Source organism: Protomyctophum bolini, assembly GCF_963924005.1.
Source record: "Protomyctophum bolini genome assembly, chromosome: 13".
Classification (NCBI taxonomy): domain Eukaryota; kingdom Metazoa; phylum Chordata; class Actinopteri; order Myctophiformes; family Myctophidae; genus Protomyctophum; species Protomyctophum bolini.
The window spans coordinates 25,587,308-25,610,979 of NC_137874.1; the positions used below are offsets into that span (position 1 = coordinate 25,587,308).

Genomic DNA, 23,672 nt, shown 5'->3' on the forward strand with positions numbered 1-23,672 from the left:
TTTCTCCCTGTGTTTTATTTTCAAATTTTCAGCCATAACAAATATAGCATACAAATTAACGATTTTACAGGAACCGATTGGTTTTCTTCTTTTCTGTCATATAATTTGCTGTGCACAGTAGCCTCGTCCATCCTGGATAGTGCAGCTTATTTTCCTCTGGTGGTGGTACGTACGTAGTAGGATGGATGGATGCTGAGCGTGCGGGCGGGGCTGTTTGCTTTTTGCTGTGTCCTATCAAGTGCATTTGTGGCTTTGCTCCATGACGGAGAAGGAGCAAGTAGAGCACCCCCATTCTAGTTGTTTTTACTATCTAACGGCGATAGATATTATTTCATTCCATATGATGCATCATGGATTTATTATCTGACTACGTTTAACGTATAGCCTATTTAATCATCTTGGAACACTTGACGCAGCAGTGCGGACATTTTGTTCCTCACATTATCAGGATTCTTCAGGGGCCCTCCGAGACCAGGGAAGAGAAATAATATTTTTTCATTTGGAGCTGCGTGGCACATTGAAGTTGAAGTAGGCTAGGCTAAGAGATTATTCGGCATCAGTCACCATGGCGTGGCCCTGTATCAGCAGGGCGTGCTGCATGGCCCGCTTCTGGAACCAGCTGGACAAGGCTGACATTGCGGTGCCTTTGGTGTTCACCAAGTACACGGATGTCTCTGAGATGCAGCACATCCAGCTGCAGCCTCCATCAAGCCATCACCAGAAGCATCCGCATGCACAGGCGACTCGTGTCGCCATAGAAACGCAGCCGTCCCGTGCGGAGCACGGCTCTGCTCCCCCCCGGAGGAGCGTTTCGGAGGAGCGCGTGTGCAGCTCTGTGATGCGCCAGGACTATAAGCACTGGAGAGTGCAAAGAGAACCCAGCTGCAAGCCCAAGAACGAATACCACAACCCCGAAATCCCCTTTAACACCGAGACACAGTACCAGAAGGACTTCCAGCCATGGCCCATCCCGAAGAGGGAGCATCCCTGGATCCCCAAACCTCCTTCTGCTCCTGCTGGCATCTCCTCCTCCGCTGGAGGCGAGGAGCGCGTTCCAGACAGCAGCAGGTCCATGAAACACTCCAAACACATGGCGACGCACCACGCCGAGCTGGACAGCGGTGTGGAGAAAAGCACGATAGCTGACAAGGTGCAGGAGAAAGACATTATTCAGGGTGAGAAAAAGAAGAAGAAAGTTGTCCTTCAGACGGAAGGAGATGGGGTAACAGAAGGTAAAGGGAGGGCGGTGGATGCAGTGAACAGACAGATCAAACAAGAGGTCACTGCTGGAAGCTCATACAGGTGAGGTTACAGCTGGTGTTGTTGTTGCCAATGGTTCTCAAACATTTTCATTTCAATGGCCCCCAGATCATTTATAATATGCTGTAGGCCTAGTCTATAGCCTACACACCCTATACATAAACATAATATGCTTGCTGAAAATATATTTTTCCTCTGACCCCCATACGAGAAGATTTGTGTTGTTAAAAACTTTCAAACTTATTCCAAATGTTTTTAAAATGTTTCAATATTTCTATATAATTTATAAATGTTTTGAAATTAGCCGCTCTACAAACGCACATGTCACAACATTGAATCACTCTTAAAGCTTGAGTTAAATTACTATTATTACACTGAGAGGATTTTAATGTGTATTCTTCATTTTTGCTATTGAACACAACCTGCACAGGGTATATATAGCCTATACTATACTATAACTATGACAGTATGATAATGACTGAGATCATGGCTTTCAAAAGATGTCTTGCTGTACATACAAGGCTGTATAGAGTCTAAAACCTGTGTGTGAAAAGTAAAACCTTATGAATTCAGGGTCGAAGTGGAATTGCTGCCAAATACTATTTTGGTCTCGACTGTCAGATTATGCTGTGTCATCGAGTGATGATGGGCAATCTGTCTCATAGTCCTTTGCTAAAAATGCATAATAACACAAGGTCATCTCATCTCTTGTCAATGTGCATTATTGACATTATGTTACTTTATCTGTGGAGTAAAATAGGACTACGGTTATCTTTGTCTGTGCTAAATTTAGATTGTGTTTCATCGATCCAGGAGATATCCTTGGAAATAAAACGGCACCCCATCAAACTTTACACAGTAACATCCTCGTAGTAATTTGTCCATTTTTAACTCTGAGAATGTACAAATGTAACCAAATGGACCTGTAATATTTGTAGAATCTCAATGGAGATTTTGTGATAAACTCCTGAGTCATGCACTGATTAGGAATATTCTTCAAATACTATTGCAGTAGGCTAGGCTATTACAATTTGTTAGAATGCATTGCATGGGAACAACTTTATTCACTTTAATGTAGGTGAAAATGTTGTGGGGGGGGGGGGGAGGATATCATTTAATTAATAGGACAGTGCATCAATGGAAAATAGTGTTTTCACTGACAGCAGGTGTACCGTGGCTCATGAGAAACCGGCACGTCAGTCTAACAGCTGTTGGGTGCTGTGCTGTGCTGTGCTGTGCTGTGCTGTGCTGTGCTGTGCTGTGCTGTATGCAGGGTAACTGCTGCAAAGGGCACAGCTTGATGTGGCATGAAATGGTTGCACAGTGACAAGGCCCAGCAGTCCACTCTCTGTCAGAGACTTAAAGCAGGTCAACTGTGGGTTAACAATGCTAATAGTACACTTATGTGCACGCATGTACAGATTGTATGCACACATGCATGCACGTATGCACGCGTGCACGCACACGCGCACACACACACACACACACACACACACATACACACACACACACACACACACACACACACAACACACACAAAACACACACACAAAACACCATGCATACATTGACTTGCACTGAGCTTATGGCAAATAGATGAGCATTAAATTAGTTTAGCTGTTTTGAGAATTTCCTATAATGTGACAGCCAATCTTGCATGGTTAACCACTCCTCCTTGAAAACATCCATCCAATGAAATGTTTTCAAGGGGGAGTCAACCAGGCTACAAGTTTCAACCAGGCTAATCCTGCATTCTCATAACTAAGAAATGAACAATGTAAACATGACGACCCCCCTGCCCATAGTTAATATTTAGAGCTAGATAGGTTCTATAGCTGAAGACATCTCTTTTGTATGGTGAAAGCCTTAATGTTCTCTACTGTTGTGATGGTTTGAATTAGCTACGTTATTTACAGCTGACTCATTGTGCCCAGCCTCCATTTTCTGACAAGGGAGGGCCATTGTTTAAAAGTCTTTACTTATCGAGGGAAGACTTGCTGATCACAAATACAGTACTCTTTTTGAGCAATGCCTAGCCCAGCTTCACACTGTGTACACACCTGGGAGCTTAGAACAGCCTGTCTTTCTCTGCTGGCCACTGAGCTGCTCCAGGAGCACTTGGACAGTCTGGGGTGTTCAGTCCCATCATGGCCACTTCCTCTGCTACACCATGATTTGGACAGTATTACGATATTATGAAAAAGTAACGGCTGGATGCTGTCCATAGCGCTATATGATCTGGAGAGGGCACAGAAAATCCCTGCCCACTCATTTCAGTTAAAGTTGCTCACATAGCATACTCCCCGGAAGTATCTCTGTTTGAGGCCATTTTGAGGCCATATACACACTAGGGGCTTAGTTTAGGTCATGGAGCATGTGCATTGTCATTTATGCCATACTTGTACATATTTGGGGTGGCAGTCGCTCAGGAGGTAGAGTGGCTGCATGGGAAACGGTTTCCCTGTCCCGGGCTCCCCCAGAGTTAGTGTTGTGTCCTTGAGCAAGACACTGAACCCCTAATTGCTCCCGATGAGCAGGTTGGTGCATTGCATGGTTTCCTCCACCATCTGTGTATGTGTGTGTGAATTGGTGAATGTAATGCACAATCAAAGTGCCTTGGATAAAGGTTTTATATAAATGCACCATTTTATTTACCATTGACTATATTGTAATGGCAAGGTTGCCGTACCAGAGTTGGCCACTTGTCTTAACCAGAGTAAGTAAGAGCGCCCCTCACTTCACACGAGTGTGATTTTGTTCCATAAGCAAGTGAAATTCAATGTAGAAGAGAAGTGCACTTATACTATGCAATCAAAGCCACTGAAGAGGATAAAGTGTGCAGCTTCATGGCTGGCAGTCATTCAGTTCAGGAAGCAGGAAGTAGAACGGCATGAATGTTTAATATTAAATTGTGTCGCTATCAGGCATCAGCGTTGGTTATTGCAGAGGTCCTGTCTGGCCCACTGTGTTTGTCCCCTCTCACGTATTGTAAGATGTGCAAACATTCATGCAGCATCTACAAGGGGCTGTCAACTCACTGAATATTGGTTCCTCTTTACAGAACATATGCCATGAGTGGTATGAGTGTGACATGTGAGCAGCACTACTGGTCAGACTCAGAATACTGTAAAAGCTCAAAAGAAGAATAACTCTTGTAGAGAGCTTGCCATACATAAAGAAATAACCATTCCTTCAGTAGCCTCAGAAACCCAGACGTATACACACAGTATATCATTCTATTAAACATTAGCAGTCTGTTGTCGCCAAGACATTAACTTTAAGCCATGTTATTATTACTATAATCCTCAGATCGAGGCTCTGCTTGGCTTGTTTCATCAATGCAGAGCTCCGTCAACTAACGTTCTTATATAATACATTATAATCTGATTTGATCACATCTGATTACAGCTGATGCTCAAATAAAATGGTTTCAGTTGCAATTCTTGAAACAGATAAAAGCCTTTCTTCTTTTTGCGGAATTCTCAGAACGGTTTACTGAAGATACGTTTGGGAATACCTGGTGACAAATGTTATGACTGGGTCTGACTAGGTTGTTGTACCGACCATTCTTGCATTCGTTAAATTCCAGTTGCTTTTATTTTAGCAGTGCCTAACTGCTCCAATGAACAGCTACATACTGTATGTGTGTCTCTATGTATGTTTGTCTCCATATCTGTCTGTTTGAGTATGGACAGCTGTAATACTGCTGGGTAACCTAAAGTGGCACTGTTGAAATACAGGGTTGATACCAGAGGAAGGAGAGAGTATTGATGATCAGAAGCAAAGATTATTTATTTATAAAGATGGGCGAACTTCATTTGGAGCCACTAGAGGCGGAATAGTACACAAAGCCTACAAATGGTCTCCTAAATAAAGTAGGCCTGTTTTTCTTCTCCATTGTCCATTCATTTCACGTTATATTCACATATTCTCATCTTAAATATGGGGCCATATTCCCTTCTATGCGAGTACAATGACAGAAGACAGCAACCCTTCCATATCTTTAGTAGTTAGTTAGTTAGTTGCTGCGAGAGTGAGGTCTAGCCAACACCAACTCGGGATTCCTGGATCGTGGCCCTCAAAAAATTCCTATCAGGTTCTTGAGCTCTGCAGTGTTGTCAACCAAGCCGTCGTGCCGCAGCACGTCTACATAGGTGGTACGCTTCTTTCCCCTCCTGGCTTTGCCCTGGGTTGGCTCCCATAGAGTCAATTTGCTCAAGTTCTGGGTGCCTGACGCAGTGCCCTGCCAGCCTCATCCTTCTCTCTCTGACTTTGTCCGTGACCCGTGGTAGGTCCACATTTCTGATGCGGTCCGTCCATGTGACACCTAGTGCCATTCGTAGCATTCTTGTGTAGACTCCGTCCAGGGCTTTTTCCTGTTGTACTATGAGGGTCCATGTCTCGGCCCCATAAAACAGTACTAACTCCACAGTAGCTATGAACAGCCGCCATATCTTTGGCCAGTATAGTACAGCATTATTGATTTCAAAAAGCTATAGGTAGATGGAACATATTGTTCCCCGTGTGAAATCCTCCAATCCTGAAGGTGACATGTAGCTTTGTTTCAGTGTAATCTGCTATTATTATCGTGATATGTGTCATGACATTGGTGTTCATATTATGTTGAGAAGCTCATAGATTTTTATAACATGGGTATTCACTTTCTGCTGAGCTTCATCTTTTTTTCCTTTTTTCCCCCCTCTTTTTTTTGGGGGGGGGGGGGGGGGGGCATGTTGGATGAAGGTAAGCTTACTGTACAGTAAGCCTGAAGGACAATCCAGTCAAACAGCGTACTATTGATTTGAGGTTTTACAGTAAAGTGAGTCTTACCTGTTTTCTGTGTTTTCATGTGCTGATAGTTATAAATATTTGATTTGTTCACTGAGCTCACAATGCTTTCAGCAGCCTTTCAGCAACAACTTATACTGATTGGGATCGTACATGTTTCCTGATTGGGTTTATCGCCATTGGCTGGTTTGAAGTGGCCACAGTAACGTCTTATTATTGATTGCAATTTGCTGTTGCTTTATGTTTACTGTTCAGAGTAGACGTTTGTTGTTCATGTCCTTAATGATCGAATGGTAAGTAAAGAGGGCTTGAGCAGAATGTGCCATATTGGCGGAAGGTGGCATGTAGTAGCTCAGCAGTACCGTGCCCTGGAATGGTTCCAGCCATGTCAGTGCCAGTGTATGGTGGTCACAATGGTGCTGCCTTTTCACCCTGTGGACCAGCATGGTCAGCCTTTCAAAGCAGCTATAGTCACACACAGAGAAGCACCAAGCAATGATTGTACTGTACTGTATAGCTGTGATTCATATGGTATATAATAACCTACTGTACTGAAGAGCAAGATAATCAAGAGAAGTTGTAATGAAAGTACAATAAAATAACAAGACTCCTGCTCAATGGTTAAAGTAATGTTTTGTGTTTCTTTAGAGAGAATAATTAATTATTATTACTGCTCAAATTCACAGATTCCTCAAAAATGCTGGTGAGCATCTTAAGTGATATTTGTTGAACCTGTGATACAAATGTTAATGTTGAAATGCCACCAATTATTTCAGTACTTAAAGGAGTAGTTCACCCCCCAAAAAATGACACATTTTCTATCAATTACACACCCCATGTGGGTAACTTTTTTTCCAAGCCAGTTTTATTGTGTGCAATAGTATTCCATACATGTACTGTAGGCTAGTACCTAGCACACTCTGACCTCAGAGACACTGGCTGTATTGTTATAGTCATGAGTCCACAGCAGCTACAGTTCACTCTTCACCCCTTTACACACAGGCTGTACCCTAGCCCTTATTTTAGGGCTCGAACTTCGGCAGGAATTTGCGAGTGAACATTCGGACCAATCATGACAAACACAATTTTTCGGGCCAAACAAAGAATTAGAAAGTAGATAAAACGGCAGGTTACAACACGTTTTGTTCTTCTTTGTAATTATTTGGTCCAAAATATAAATATTGTGTGTGTTGTCATGATTTGTCACGACAAGAGTTGGCTTCGTACGACGCTTAAAGGTCTTTAAATAAATAAGTTTTGAAATGCCTATGGAGAAAATGAAATGGAGAATAATTTCCTGGGCCACTCGTCGTTCTGAAAGGGGGAGGGACTGCGACGCTCTAGTGTGCAAAAGGATGCCTGTTTAACAGATTAAATGTAATCAGCAGGGCACAGCAGGGAATCAAACCCCATCCCAGTAAACCAGGAGCTCCATGCCTGTGCCAAAGTGCTTAGTTTGCGATGAAACGCAAAAACCTACCCTAGGATAGGGTAGGTTACCCTACCAGCAGCAAAGAATACAAAAACAGATACTTACCGTGAACCATCACGTTCTTCTGCAGATGACAGGCGGTGTCCACAAGTTAGGTGAAATGACAGAACCGGCCGAAATTGTGGCAGTCGACGCAAAAGACGCAACGCAAACGAGTGCAACAGCAGGCAGCCCGACGCGACGCAACCGCAGGAAGCCGGAACGCAAACGCAAACGCAAACGAGAGCAACACCATCAGTACCCTGCTTAACCACACCAGCGACAGCAAAGGACAATAAACAAGATTTGTACTCACTGCGCAGCAAGCAGCTCTTCCCAGCAGCAGCAGCTATAGCGTACAGTTCCTACCTCAATGTCTTGTGCAGGGAGGGGGGCATCGGTCTGGGACACTTCACATGGGCTCCAGGGTGGGGGTCCTCGGAAGCCTAAATTGGTGGGGCTGTGGGGCCCACGGACATGGCTCGTCTCAGGGTCCAGGGCTTGGTGCTGCCTACACCACTGGTGCAGTGACTCTTCATATTCTGGAATTACATGAAGAGAAAAGATAAAGTGTCATTAGTGTTATGTAGGCCTACATCACATTAGAAACACATGTGGCTGTATAGCCTTGTCAGCCCCCACAACCCATATTTTACAACTTAACATCCCTACCCCAAGCTTACATTTTTAACATACCGGTATACATTTTCCCCGAACTTTTGAAATATGTTTTCCCTTCAGCTTTGAATGGAAGTTTAAGCCCAACATTGTATTGTGCGTTTGTGACAATACCAATTTTATATTGAAGATGAAGTGTTAGCATGTTTAACCAAATGGACCCTTACAGCTCTCAGTGTACAAATGGAACCAAATGGACCCTTACAGCTCTCAGTGTACAAATGGAACCAAATGGACCCTTACAGCTCTCAGGGTACAAATGGAACCAAATGGACCCTGTCCACTGTCTGAAGAGTTTGAATGCCAGTCAAAAAGACACCATGAGCCATATTGGAACAGTTACCTTAACTCTGGTTATAAAACACAACTCCACATCTCAGTGGCATTCATTCACAGATCAAGTTACCCAAACTGAATAATTTAAAACAAAGCTAAAGTTTAACATGTAGTTACCTTCTTGCTACAGCCAGACAGTGTGTAACGTCTTGCTGCTACAGACAGACAGACCAAACACACACCAGGAAGAATACAGAATGCTGATTCCATACAGCTTTATATGTGTGTGTGTGTGTGTGTGTGTGTGTGTGTGTGTGTGTGTGTGTGTGTGTGTGTGTGTGTGTGTGTGTGCGTGTGCGTGTGCGTGTGTGTGTGTGTGTGTGGGTGTGTGTTTGTTGCTGATTGGCTGATTGGCTGCAGGCCCATCACCAAATCAATGTGCATTGGGGATTTTGGAGAGGGACAGCAAAATAAGGAGATAGACAACTTCTGACAGGAATGCACGAGAAACTTAACATATATCACATTCTCACCGAGATATATTTTCGAGTTAATAAAAAAGAAAAAAAAAATCTTTTTATTTTTATTAAAAAAAACCCGAATGGTTCAAACCCATTAATTAAGATTCGAGTGCCAACCCTAACGAGCGAACCTTGAATGTTTGGGGACAGCCTTAACACACACACACACACACACACACACACACACACACACCCACACACACACACACACAGCAGTGTCATATAATGAGCACTTTATGCCCTTGGACTTGGACATTGTTGTGTAACCTGTCTTTTGCATTGTGGCTTCTTGCCCCAGTTCAACAGTAATTGGTTAAATGGCTTCTACTTTCTTGCGTAAGAAGAGTTCTCTCTTCTCTGTGTGATATCCACCTCTTTTCTGCACCGCTGGAGGAGTCCCTCTATTCAGCATTCAGGCGGCATGTTCTTCCACCATCATGATTCATTTGCTTTTGAGATTTATGGGGATATGGCATTATAATTGCCAGTGGTGTGTTTTAAATGACAATATTAGTGCACAATGCGAATTAGGGAGAGTTAATTTAGCAATTTAAAGTACTAGTCCTCACCCGTTCTGAGTATATGAACAGCAAATGATGTTTGCCAGATGGTGAAGTAGAGAGTATTCTCTACTGCCCCATCTGGCGGAGTCAGGTTAATATAAGGAAGTGTAGGCTACAGACAGACAGAATGACTGACTGACTGACTGACAGACATTTTTCGGTGCATTTATAGACAGATAGATAGATAGATAGATAGATAGATAGATAGATAGATAGATAGATAGATAGATAGATAGATAGATAGATAGATAGATAGATACAGCATTGTCTTTTTCAGGTTAAATGAAAATATGTTAAATGTTCTTTTAAATGTTCTCTTTGCTGATAAGGAAAATTCTTTATACTATATTATAAATACCAGTAAGACGCCCTGAGGGCGAGAAGCGCCCTCGCCCTTTATCCGCCTGGGTGACAGCAGACTGCTGTGCGAGCACTGGCGCTTTGACATGGGGGGTCAGATCAACATATGGAATGAATTCTATACTGGCCATATATGGAGCGTGTCTTGAGTGTACACTGTACAGGGTTTGAGCAGGTCAGATCATGGCAGCGGGGGCAGTGTCTTGAGTGCACAGGGTTTGATGAGGTCAGATCAACATATGGAATGTCAGAACAGGTCAGCTCCATATATGGAGATCTAAGAGTGACAGCGGAGGCAGTGTCTTGAGTGTAGGGGCGACTGTGGCTCAGGAGGTAGAGCAGGTCGTCCAATGATCCATGGGTCGGCAGTTCGAATCCAGGCTCCTCCTGTCTCCATGTCGAAGTGTCCTCGGGCAAGACACTGTCACAATGTGTGTGTGAATGGGTGAATGTAATGCACAATCTATGTAAAGCGCCTTGGATAAAGGCGCTATATAAATGCACCATTTACCATTTAGGGTTTGATGAGGGCTAAAAAAATCCACATGAGAGCTAAGAAAATCCACATGAGAAGAATTACTACAGTATTTACTGTATATCTCATGCCTGGTTTGTGGCTTACACATTATGCTCATTTTGACATCCCTGTGCTATCCCATGACAACCAACCACAATAGGAGGTCAGAAACCAGCCCTCCCACTGTGACGCAGTCAAAGAGACAACTATAGCCACAGTCTCATTGAAACCCCAGTCATGCCTCAAGCAGCTTGCGGTGTACTTCATAAGCCAACAAAAACAAAGCACAAACCTCCTGCTACTGTACAAATGGGGCCAGCTAGGACATACAACAGGCAGTTTTCCACCCAAGCTATGCTGCAGCAGCTGACTTCAGGTTTTCCATAGCTGTTGGCTTATTGATTTAGTAATTTCATACAATGTGGGTTGACTAATTGTTCTAACGATGATCTAGTATTGCAGCCTTGAAGCCAGTCTTCCTCTTGTATGAACTTTGTTACCTGCAAAATGAGAAGGGTTTCAATGGGCCAGGGCTACAGTACAGGAAGTTGAGTGGCAGTGAGAAGTGCTTTGTGGAGGTTGGAGAGTTTGTCTGTGTGCTTGGTGCTGTGGCCATAAGGGAAATTGGATATGTATACTTTGTCCTTGTCCAAGGACTTCCCTGGCCCATGGACATATTAGATTGTCTATGCAAGTATGTATGATATATTGAGCATTAATACAGAATCTACTGAGCATATTTTTTCATTCATAAACATTATAGTATTATACTACTTACTGTATAGTACTGAATATGTCAGTGTTTTCTATATGTTGTTCTATAGGTTATATGCAACTGGAGTTACACTGGTGCTGCAGTATAGTCAATGTAATAAACATGTGATGGTGGCAGACTACTGCAAGGCAGGCTCCCTTGAGTGAGAGCCATAATGCTGACCTTCTTCAGAACTGCTGTGTGAGGACTCACAAGACTAGCACTATTGCACACTGTACTTTATTGTATATAGTACTGCACCAGGCAGTCACATACTATAGGCTATAGTTCTGCAGTTCGTCTCAGCACATTGTTGTTCATTACCTCACAGTGGCATTATATGGAAGGTTTTCTTATTGTGAATCACTTCTTTCTTTGCAGGACCGAATTCAAGGCTTATAGGGATGTGAAGCCAGCAAAAATGATTCGGGCCAAGTCCCAGTATCTCCCACCCAATTACAAAACCAACCTGGAGACCAGCTACAGCGCCACCTACAAGGGAGAGCAAGGCCAACACTTGCCCACTGACAACAAGGCTCAGGAGAGAAGAAGGATACGCAGTCTGTACAGTGAACCTTATATAGACCACACCAAGCAGGTGAGATAAAGTAGTTATATTCATGTACACAGTTTTGAAGTTTCTTTTTTGCCTAAGAAGAAAATTGTCCCCATGGACAAACCTAAAGAAATGATCAAATCTCTGTGAAATTCATGTATCCTTCTGGAAGACATTACACAGCTAATTTAACCCATTCAGGACGGGAACCCCTTTTGGTGTTTTAAGAATTATGTTATAGAGCGTTGCAGTCCCGCCCCCTGTGAGGGCACAAGAAAATATTTCCCCATTAACTTTCCCCTATCCATCCATCCATCTTCAACCGCTTATTAGTCAGGTCGCGGGGTCAACAACTCCACCAGAGAGCTCCAGACATTCCTCTCCGGAGCAACATTACTAGTAACTTCCTCCTGGGGGATCCCGAGGCTTTCCAAGGCCAGTGAGTCGATGTAATCCCTCCATCTGCACCTTGGTCTGCCCCGAGGTCTCCTCCTAGTGGGACGTGCGTCGAGGTCCGAGGACCTCCCTAGGGAGACGCTCGAGAGGCATTCTAACCAGATGCCCGATTGCCCGAACCTATAAGCTGGCTCCTTTCCAGGCGAAGAAGCAGCGGCTCTACTCTGAGTCTCCCCCACATGACTGAACTTCTCACCCTATCTCTAAGTGAGATGCCAGCCACCCGTCGGAGAAAACTCATTTCGGCCGCTTGTATACGTGACTTATTCTTTCGGTCAAGACTCACACTTCATGACCATAGGTGAGAGTAGGAACACTTCATGACCATAGGTGAGAGTAGGAATGAAGCTCGGTAGACAGAGAGCTTTGCCTTCTGGCTCAACTCTCTTTTCGTCACAACAGTGCGGTACAGAAAGAAGAATAAAGGGGCCGGGTACAACACTTTTTTCTAGTTTTTCTTCTTTCTAATTATTTATTCGGCCCCAAAAAAATTGTTTATTGTAGGGATGCACGATTAATCTGTAGAATAATCGGAATTGGCCATATATCAGCCATAAAAATGCCATATCGGTATCGGAATGGTCTCGGTTTCCAACAGCAAAAAATAAATACATTTTAAAATAAATCTACATTTAATCTGTGTACTCATCTCAATCATTAGTCATTCAGTTGTGAAAACAGACACACAGACACACAAAGTATTATGCTATTTATAGATTGATTGAATACTTTATTAACAGGCTTTGGGCCAATAGCCCTTATAGGGCCTAGGCTTGTTTCCATTGTGGTCCTCTGTATAATATCGGAATCGGTCAGAATCGGCAGATATGACCCTGCAAAAAATAGACCGGATATTGGTCATAATTTCATAATCGTGCACCTAGTTTATTGTCATGATTTGTCAACTCTGCTGTTGGCTTTGTCCAAGGCTTTAAAGGTCATTAAATAAATACTTTTTGAAACGTGGGGAAAATGAATGGGGAATTATTTCCTGGTGCCCTCGTCGTTCTGAAAGGGGGCGGGACTGCGACGTTCTATACTTTAGCTGTTGAAAAATAGCAGATCTACAAGGTCGTAGCGCAGCTATGAGCTTGTAGATCTGCTATTTTTGAAAAATCATGAAAATGTGGCGCAAATCTTTGAATATATTTATATTCTTTCAGAGTGAACGTTTTAAACTCATATCTTTGCTTCTGGGGGGAGGCCTGGAACAACATATTTTCAGATGAGGGTCGGCGGCCAATTACATATATTTTTGGGGGTCCTTGACATGAAAATGTTTGAGAACGAGACATAGAAACATGGGTTTTTCAGAAAACATTTGTAGAATCGTCCTCCGGTCTAAATGGGTTAATGGCCCATTAACTAAATTGAGTTACAGTATATCCCTTCTCCAGGGACACAGGAAATCAGTTGTTACAGGTTCAATCGTACACTAACAGTAAGGTAGCTCCAAATAGCACAGACCGTCTGACAGTTTTAAGTACCGTAGTCTTTGACTATAGTCTGAACAAGTTTGTTTGGTCACCTTGCCATTTAGGACTGAGCCCGATTCTAAGAACGCCTTCTAAATCCTGACCTGAATTTTCTGAAGATTTTCAAATATTTAGCCTATTCAAAAATTACAAAAAGGGGTTCCCGCCTATAAAAGGTTAAATTAACACTCAGTATTGTAGGGGAATCTCACTCCCACTATCCAACGTTCTTAGGTTGACAGGTATAGTGCCCCCCGTTCTAAACCCAAAAAGGCGGGCACTGCAACGGCGGGCCAGGGCAAGCCAGTGAAGAAGGCCAAAGACAAGCAGAGCGTGACGCTGAAGGGTGCCAAGAAGAAGACCACTGAGAACCAGCCCGAGACCCGGCCGGCGGAGGGGGACAAGGAGAAAAGTAAAGAGATGAACAACAAACTGGCTGAGGCAAAAGAGTAAAAATCATTTAGCACTACTTTCCTTCCTTCTTCTTCATTTGGGCAAAAAAACACAGGCTGCAAAAATGAATTAAGGGTTCTCGTCTTTACTGTCTCTCCTTTCTCTCTCCCTCACTCTTTCATTCACTGTCCTCTTTTGTCTTCTCACTGTCCTTTGCTCACTCTCTCTGTATTCTCTGTCCTGAATTATGCTTTATCACATGACGGTGTTAAACTAGCCCAGCTTGAAAATCTGTTTATTTTTCACAGCAACACCATCATGTGACAAAGTTTAAATTATGCTTAATCATTTCTATGCCCCCGTATATCTTGGATAGGCTTGTGTAATATTAACAGAACATTTCCAACGCTTACACATGACACGTCTTTGCACATCCTGCCTCACAATACACTGAGAGAGCTATAGTGACGAGTGGGTGTGAACATCCACTTCCTATGCTATTCGATGCCGCCCACCAACCCCCACTCGCCTCTATGTCTCCATCTCCAGGTTGCCATGGCTACCAGCTGCCTTGGTAGCCAATGGATGGCTCTTGTTGCATGGGCACATTGACAAGCAATTCTGTATGGTTTGGCTTTGTTCAACTGAACAGATTGCTTTGTATTTGAGTTTATCAGGGATTTTCAACAAAAGAGAGGAATGGAATCACAAATTGGCTCTCAGAATTTCTGTGACTGCTAAATTAATAGCAATGATACTCATCTTGGTCATTCTGAAAATCTTTGATAAATGTGCAGCTTGGTTTATCATGACTGTATGGATCCATGGCTTGGTTTGTGCCTGCTCCGTTTCTGTTGGTATTGTTCTCTTCATGGTACATAAAGTTCACAAAACGTCTGATGTCAGTTGGATAATATTGCATATTATAAAACATTATGTTGTTCAAAGCCATTTTGAAAGCCAGTGTCTCATTTTCTTAACATATGCTGCTCCTCACACAAATTGACTATGAAGAACATATCTTCCCATTTTCCCATTTTTATGAAACATACACAGAGTTCACTTTTAGGTAATTTGACGCTACTCTACAATCTAGATCACTATCATCTGATTATGCACTACACCAGTCATTGGCAAAGCAGATGAGTACTCCTATTAGTCCTCATGCAAATAACATTTAACATTTGAATGAATATATCCCAAAGCCAGGGAGAAGGTCTGGAAAATTGAGCTGTGTTTAACTCTGTGACCAGCCTTAACTTAACCCTAGTGTTCCTATGTCATTAGGCAAAACATTTAAATAGAATTATAAAAGATTGAAAACAAAGAATAAATAGTGAATATTTTGCTAAAATAGTGGTCAATGGCGATATCCTTCTGGAGTTCTTCTCCACCGAATCTTCAATACTGAGATGGATTCCTCTGTAATGCCACTAAGCTACAACTAAATTAGTAGCTGCACACACACACACACACACACACACACACACACACACACACACCTCCTTATAGCTCTTTGTCATACACACCGCCATGGTTGACCGGAACAAATGACACCCATGTGACTGTAGCAGACAGTTTGAGTTGCTGCTACTAAAATGACCACAACAACTCTAAAGAGGGTCTTCACAGGCTGTACCACACAGACTATGTTAATCCCAATACACAGTACCATATACAATTGTAGCATGTATTTGATTTCTTCATCAGTATGTAATTTGATTTCATTTTGTCAATAATGAGTGAACTATATGCTAAAGCCTTTGCCTACTGATGTGATGGTAAGTCTGAATGCCTCTCTCTTGGTAGTCACTCTGCATCCATCATGGTTTCTGACCGCACGTTGTTCTACTTCTAATTGTCTTACATCCCCCTGGATCAGGTGTGTATTTGTATTATTGATTTCAGCTTACATGATGTTGATTTAACATTGAAGGTTTATTTTATTTTTTCAATGTGTGGCAATTTGAGGGTGATGTGTATGAAAGGTACAGTATGCCAAAGTATACCAAATCAAGCTGCACAACCTTGATTTTCTGGGGGCATGTTTGTAAATTGCAGTTCCCTTCAGTGGGAAGGAAAGGCATAAAGATGTTATTTTATAAACCTACAGTATATCTGTCCATGTCCAAATTAATGACGGTAAACGTTAAACCTCTTTGTATATAACAATAGCATATAACCATCTATATTTCCAGCAGGGGATCGACTACGTTCTAGAATCTAGAGACTAATTCTAGACTGATTTCTGTAAGTCTTTACTGTAGTGGAACACCTGGATTTTCCCAAACATTTGTGTTGGCTTAGGGCTACAAATTAGGGCATTGTACAGGATCCATCTTGTCATGAGTCACCGCACCAACCACTGTCCTCCACAACCCAGCAACTCTGCTCACTGTTCCCATCTGTTCTACTGGTCAGCATATTCCTCCATTTGAGTGGAAGACGGTTGTGTCTGTTTTCTGTGGTGTCAGTCTCAGCAACCATCACCTCCATCATGCTGTATTATGTCCACACTGAGCACGTGTCCAATGCAAAAGAGGGGTTCACTCATTTTGCAGCCTTTGGTTTGGGGAGGGGGGCGCTTTGTCATGTTAGCTCAAAGAAGGGGCTTGGGGGAGGCAGTTCTTCGCACACAACCTGGTGCTATCTTTGTGAGTATTAGGTAAACGAGGATAGAAAGTATGCTAAAGAAGGTTATGTCTTGGGGAAAATATTTTACTGTGACGTGCTTGTGTTTCTATCTGCTTGCTGATATTTATTGAAATACCACAAATAAATAAAAAAGCAGAAAAGCAGTGTCTTCTTTGGTTCTTTGTGTTGAGAAGTACAGAGCGGGGTGAGAGCTTAGTAGTTGCAGCTATGTTAGGATATTCTCAGTCTTTGTCTTTGTGAGACAGACAATATTCAATAATAATAAATCCACATGGAAGAGAACTTTGCTATTATCATTTCTTTCTATGCTTATTAAATATTATGCCATGTTCTGGCGAGAACGAGAATAGACATCCTTTTGAGGGATTGCATATTGCTGTCACATGAGAAAGAATATATTATCTTTGCATCATGTCTAATATATTCAGAGAACTCAAACAAACTGTCTAGCAATATGCATGTCAAAGGATGCCTATAGAAACTCCTTCCAGAATAAGATGTCATGTGCTTTTTCAGCCACAAAAACTATACAAATTATTCTAGGATATACGTTGTGGTCCTTTGTATATGAGAATCACAAGTATCAAGTATGTGACATTAGCATAGATCTTTCTGAAAATGTAAATGCATTTTACCATACTGTTGCATCTTTAACCTGGTTAGCTTCTTTGAGGATGTCAGATTTGGATGATGCTGTCCCACTTTCTAGTGCGCTAACAAGTGACATTCTGATTCATTTGAAGGGTTGTGCTAAAACAGTACCACTACGTACAACTCTGCCAGCCAATCCGAGATATTGGCTGGGTGCAGACTCTAAAGCAACACCTGTGGGGCTGTGCTCTACCCGATCCCAGGTAATGAAAACAAACAAAAGGAAACCAGACCAAAAGCCACAGATGCCACTCATTACCATTCATACATATAATCATGATGTTCTGATTCATTTTTGTATTAATGTAACACAGCATTGTTTTGATGGCGCACCTGTACATTTACATTATCAGGTTTATTCCTCTGTATTTCTCTTCCATATGGACTCTAGAGTGGTTACCGATGACTGAATGCTTGCTCTCACGTCCTACATGCAAGGTTCCTTAAGGTCTCTCTCTTAAGGATGCCTTGTGTGTTGATCTCATCACTTGGCCATGCTTGAACTTCAGGGAGTTGTTCTTGATGAACAGAAATGGGTCATGGCTAATCTAACTCGCATGGCTGCATAAACATGACTGTTGAATTATTCACCCAGATGACTAAAGGCCATCCATCTGTATACTAGAGCAAGCAGAATACACCTACCATGCATTCACTGTACACCATTTGATATTCTGCTGTCAATGGATGTTATATATCTGAAATATGATTTTATTATTTATATAAATCTATAAATGATTACAGGAGAAGCCTGTAGGGTTGTTTTGTTTGGGACCTGGAATCTGAGTGCCTAGACAGATATGTTTAGCATATCTGTTAAGTGATGTTATGGATATCATATGAACTGTAAAAGGGGTGAGTATAAATGGGATGTGGGTTTGTAATCGAGATCCCATGTCACAGTATCTTTCTCATGGAACACCCTGAGACTCTCATGCCAGTGCCATGAGTGTGCTTAGGTATTAGTGTACTGTAGACATAGGTACTAGACCTAAGTCATCTGTTTGTATTTAGTGTAAATGAATACCCCATAGTAACAGCAGCAGCAGCAATAAAGTGCAGCAAGTTGCAACTTATGCCTTGTGTCTGGAGTCCTCAGGACACAAGGCTGCCATCAAAAAAAGAAAAGAATCAGCAATTATCCATTATGGTGGTCCTTGTAAATACCAGAACATTGTTCTGCTTTGAAAATAATACAGGACATGATTTAGTACTCAACTGATCCCACCTACAAATCAGGTTGTTTTGCTTTATAGCAGGCTTCATGACATGCAGGAACACACACACACCCACAGCAGTAATATAATGTCTTTCACTAATATGAGTCACAGGGTGCTCAGCTCAACGCCAGTCCAGTAACTTGTGTCGTTTCAGTGAGAGAAACGCTTCATATATGTCTCTTTCTGTCTCCTTCTTCTTCTGCTGGTATCTTAACCTGTGTGCTGCCTCCTAGAGATGCTAAAGACGAGGGCCCAGTCGGAGCCAGTCATCATCATTCCCCTGGTGCTGCTGGAGGAGAACAAGAACCAGGAACAAGGAAGAGCACTGGAGTCGTTCGTTTTGCCCTAGACGTAAAGCCCACGGACTGAAAGCTGCCAACAATGAGGCACTTACACAACACACAGGGACTAGTGCTCTGTACTGTACATATCTAGTATTAGAAATAGAGAGGAATCCCCTGCCTCCGCCCATATACCGTATAGCAGGACACGCGTGACTGAATCAGCTTCTGCCTGGGGCATTATGGCAAAGGTGCTATATGTTAACTTACATGCTCTTCTTTTAAAATATGTTCTATTGATGATGATGATGTTAGAAATAATATAACACAACATAAAGTGCTTCCTGTACTTTGCATTGATCAACTGTAATGTAAATAAATAAGGGTATAAGTCACAATGCAAAACTGTATTGTAATTTGTTGCTGCATGTTGTTGAATGGACATGCATTTTCTGCAGGTTCTTCTAATCCAGGGGTAACCAACCAGGGGTTCGCGATCTACCTGTCGATCGCGGGAACGTTTCCAGTCGATCGCGAAGTGTTAGACCCATTGGAATAATGTCAGTGCCGCTCGTCACATGCAAATTAATTTTGAGCCATAGACTGTAAAAAATATGGACAAAGCGTTCCCCGGGTCTAACATGAACGTAAAATGAAGCCTGTCAGTCCTTGCAATGGAAGTCGCCATCTTTCTAGATCCGTTTGGGCCCAGCTGGCCATTGGCTGGCCCAGACAACGAGGCGGGACTTCCCCCCTTCTTCTCCGTTGGTTTTTATTTTGACTCGAGTGGGAGGGGAATCCCGTTCATAGACTGTAACGGTAGCCACGCCCCTCAGAACATGCGCGACTTTATGGTATTTTTTTTTATAAATGAGACCATAATTTTCCAAAAAGAATATTATGACATTAGAAATGAGACTTTAAACTAGTGACTGGAAGCAGAAAGTATTCATGACCATGTTTATTAAGGTAATACAGTCTAGGTGAAGTTGGGCCCAAATACATGGACTTCTATGGGGCTATGGGTTTTTTTGAGCCCAATGACAGCGCCACAACAGGCCATTATATGAACTTTCATTTCCTTAGTGGCTTCACAAAATATCTGTCTGACTGCCCCCCTGTTTTGAGCAGAGCGCTGTGGCTCTGAGTTTGAGAATAGACCCCATCGTCCAAGGGTGTGTGTGCGTGTGTGGTGGGAGGGGTGGTATCTTAGCAACACTGAATGACCTGTCCCATTGGTCGTGTGCTCGTATCATGAGCCAATGGCTGCAGCTCTGAGCTTCCCAGACCCAGGTTCACATACTACACTACACAAGCCTAAAGAGAACTGACAGGTCAGCCACAGGGCTGCTACCATATTAGCAGCTGTGAGCGCTCTTCTCTTCTCGTGAAGAAAGCAGGACAGAGTTGTCAAATAAATCCCGCCGTCATTCATACTGTATTTATTCTCCGACCCGACATTAAAATACGGAACAACGTGCGTTCATTACGGGGCTCGTGACAGGCTGCAGACACAGATAGATAGATAGCGCCGCTGCTCCTTCAGTTTTCGTTGTTCGTTGTTATAATATTTTTTATTATTGGGATTTGATCATTGATGCAAATTCTAAACATATGGATGCAGCTGCAGAAGTTGTGTTGCTTAAAGGAATGCATAGTTGCGTTCTCCTCAACTGCTGCGCACTGTGCGTAGCAACAACAAAAATATAAATGAGAAAAATATACTGAATATACCAGTCTGCAATGCAAACTAATAGGCGAGTGCACTCCAGGGCATATGCAAAGGGAAAGAATGACTTCTGTCCGTGACAATAATCAATGCTACAGTTTGAATTCTGTACACATGCACACATAGAGCAAAAAATATGATAAATATGAAAACTTGTTGAAGTACAACGCATGAGTCAAGTAGCTGCTTTTGTATCAAACCCTTTCCTCTTTACTGAGCCTACTGTCATTGAACTGCTGTCCGATAAAATGCAGGATGTGTTTGCATTAACTTCAGATATTTAAATGGAGATTATTGGATTAGTAAGTAATTTAAGCTTTAGTCTTTGTGTGGATGTGTGCACATGCATTGAGCCTGTCAGAAATAGCAAAAAAACAAGTGTTTTTTCTAACACGTTTTAGTGGTAGATCTTGGCTTACAATTGGGAATAAAATGGGCTCTTGGGCTTGAAAAGGTTGGTTACCACTGTGAATCTAATCCATCATGTTCCACAGAAGAAACACTCTTGAAGCAGTACTATACCCGAGGCGGGGTTGGCGAAAGGGCCTTTCTGTGTGGAGTTTGCATGTTCTCCCCGTGTCCCATAGGGTAGGTACCCTCACAAAACACATGCAGTAATCCTGGTCTCTAAACTGCCTCCCCTGGCCAGCCGGGGCGCCTGATGGAAGGGAAAGGAACTGGTTGGAATAACGTGTTCCTTCCACGTGCTATGTCCAACTAGGGAAACTCCCCCTGTCAGGTGTAAAGGAGCAACTTGGACACTCAGGCATGAAGGAAGCATGAGTTCAAGTCCGTTGCTCTCCCCATGTCCCCCATATATGGGGACTAGGTTGTGTGTTGAGCCCAGGATCACATTAGATAATTGACACAGGGGTGAAAAATGGGTTACAAAATCGTGGGATAAGAAAATATTTAAAAAAAAGCAGTACTATTTTTCAGGATGGTTAACAACCATCAGAAGCCATGAAACAAATCACACATGTGTTGTTCTGGTTTGTGATGCTTGGTATCCAGCTAATTGTCCATGTGGGAGGGAAGGAGAGGCTATAATCAGCCACTCCCTTTCAGTGAGAAATACTCACCGACAGGGCTGTGCCGGGCTGAATAGATAGTGTATCAACTACATAATTGCAACGTCCCCAGTCTGATTCTGGCAGGAGACCTGTGACACATTCCTATGACCGGTATTTAAAAAAAATATATATATATTATTATTTTTTGTATGTCAGTGAGTATGTTCACCAAGCGTCTATGTGTGATGAATAACAAATGGTAATATAAATCATGGAAGTAAAAATAAGTCATGTAGCCAGTAACATGAAGCCTATACAGTAAAATTGGTGAGGAGTCGAGGACCATTATCATTTTGGGGTAATTATGTTATAAAGTCACTTTAACACTTGCCTAGGAGAGGAATAATAATAATGAATGCTGTGTGTGAGTTGAGGCCAGTCTGAAACCAGTAAGTAGCCTACAGTACACATACCGTACCTATACCTTACGGTGTGATGGATGAGTCTCCCTGACCTACAGAAATTGAAGTGAGTGGGGGTTGTTGTGACGGAAGGATCACATTACTGCTATTACACTGGATCTGGTTAATCTGCACAGCCCTATTGATTGCTGGATTTATTGATGGGGGGGGGGGGGGGGGATTACTATTACTATTCCCACTTTGTCCAATCCCATGTGGTTTTGTTTTGGAATCATTTCCTTGGCATCATCTCTGTATGTTTTTACAGTATGTGGAGGTTCTTAAGAGTTCATGTGCTGCCTTTGCACTTCGCAACCCTCGATGCATTATAAATAAGCAATCGCCTGCCCCCAAACAAGAGCAGCTTAGCTAACCCTGTTTTTAATTCCTACACAGAGGTGTACGTGTATCCAATGAAATCAAAAGCAGATTTTAGAGATTTATTGCTCAGTATATGCCTAATCTCATTTGTATCATGACATGGCTAAACTGCAAAAGGATGATTTGAGGATGAATGTGGTGTTTTTACACCATTGCGTTGCACTTACTGCGGCCTCTATCCATCCCTTCAGTGGCTTCAGAGGCATGGCCGTTGCTATAGAAACGGTGGAGGCTGAATGGTTAATTTAGGGCCGAGCCAGGCTCTGATTTAGGGGTGGAGCTGCTGTAGCTGTCCAGATGGTTACACCCCCATGACAACCACAGGTCTGAGGTCTCCAGAGACCACCTTTAAAATCAGATGTTATCCTCCTTATCGTGTTTATCATGTGGTCCCCAGCAAGGCTTGTCAGAGATGTGCTACAAAGTTCTTAACCTATAGCACCATATTTTATTCATGACTTCGTGCTCATTATGGAAACGTCTTTAGGCCTACCTCCTCTTCAGTCAAGAAGTCAAGATAGTTTTCTAGATCAGTGGTTCCCAAAGTGGGGTCCGGGGACCCCCAGGGGTACCTGAGGGAGTTCCAGGGGGGACCCATCTATTTTGTTCATGTTCATAAAGTGCTAAAGTGTTTAAAGCAGTGGTTCCCAAACTTTTTCATGTCAAGGACCCCCAAATTGACACTACTTAGCCCGTGGACCCCCATTTGAAAAGATATGCCAGGGACCCCCATAAGAGAAGACGTACACATTTAGACGTCTACATTTAGACGTCTACATTTAGACGTACACATTTAGACGTCTACATTTAGACGTCTACATTTAGACCTCTGTAACTCTGTATACATTTAGACGTCTACATTTAGACGTATACATTTAGACGTCTGTAACTCTGTATACATTTAAACGTCTACATTTAGACGTCTGTATACATTTAGACGTCTACATTTAGACGTCTACATTTAGACAGTGTCCCCCTGAGTGCCTCCCCAGTGTCCCCCTGAGTGCCTCCCCAATGCCTCCCCAGTGTGCCTCCCGAGTTGGCCTTCCCAGTGCCTCCCCAGTGTGCCCCTGAGTGCCTCCCCAGTGTCTCCCCAGTGCCTCCTCAGTGCCTGCCCAGTGTCCCCCAGTGTCTCCAATAGCAATACAAGAGCAATAATACAAATTAATCTTAATGTATTAATCTTATTAATTAATGAATCAAATTAATTAAT

At 42.7% G+C, this 23,672-nt stretch overlaps 1 protein-coding gene across 1 annotated transcript; it reads left to right on the plus strand.

Annotated features, from left to right (window-relative positions):
* Nucleotides 1-565: 565 nt before the first annotated feature.
* map6a (microtubule-associated protein 6a) lies at nucleotides 566-14,569 on the plus strand (the record flags this gene model as incomplete). The annotated part of the gene is made up of 3 exons (XM_080779489.1): nucleotides 566-1,302; nucleotides 11,570-11,786; nucleotides 13,910-14,569. 3 exons carry the CDS (start codon nucleotides 566-568, stop codon nucleotides 14,126-14,128), a joined length of 1,173 nt encoding a protein of 390 aa, XP_080635615.1. The 3' UTR covers nucleotides 14,129-14,569.
* Between the last annotated feature and the right edge of the window lie 9,103 nt (nucleotides 14,570-23,672).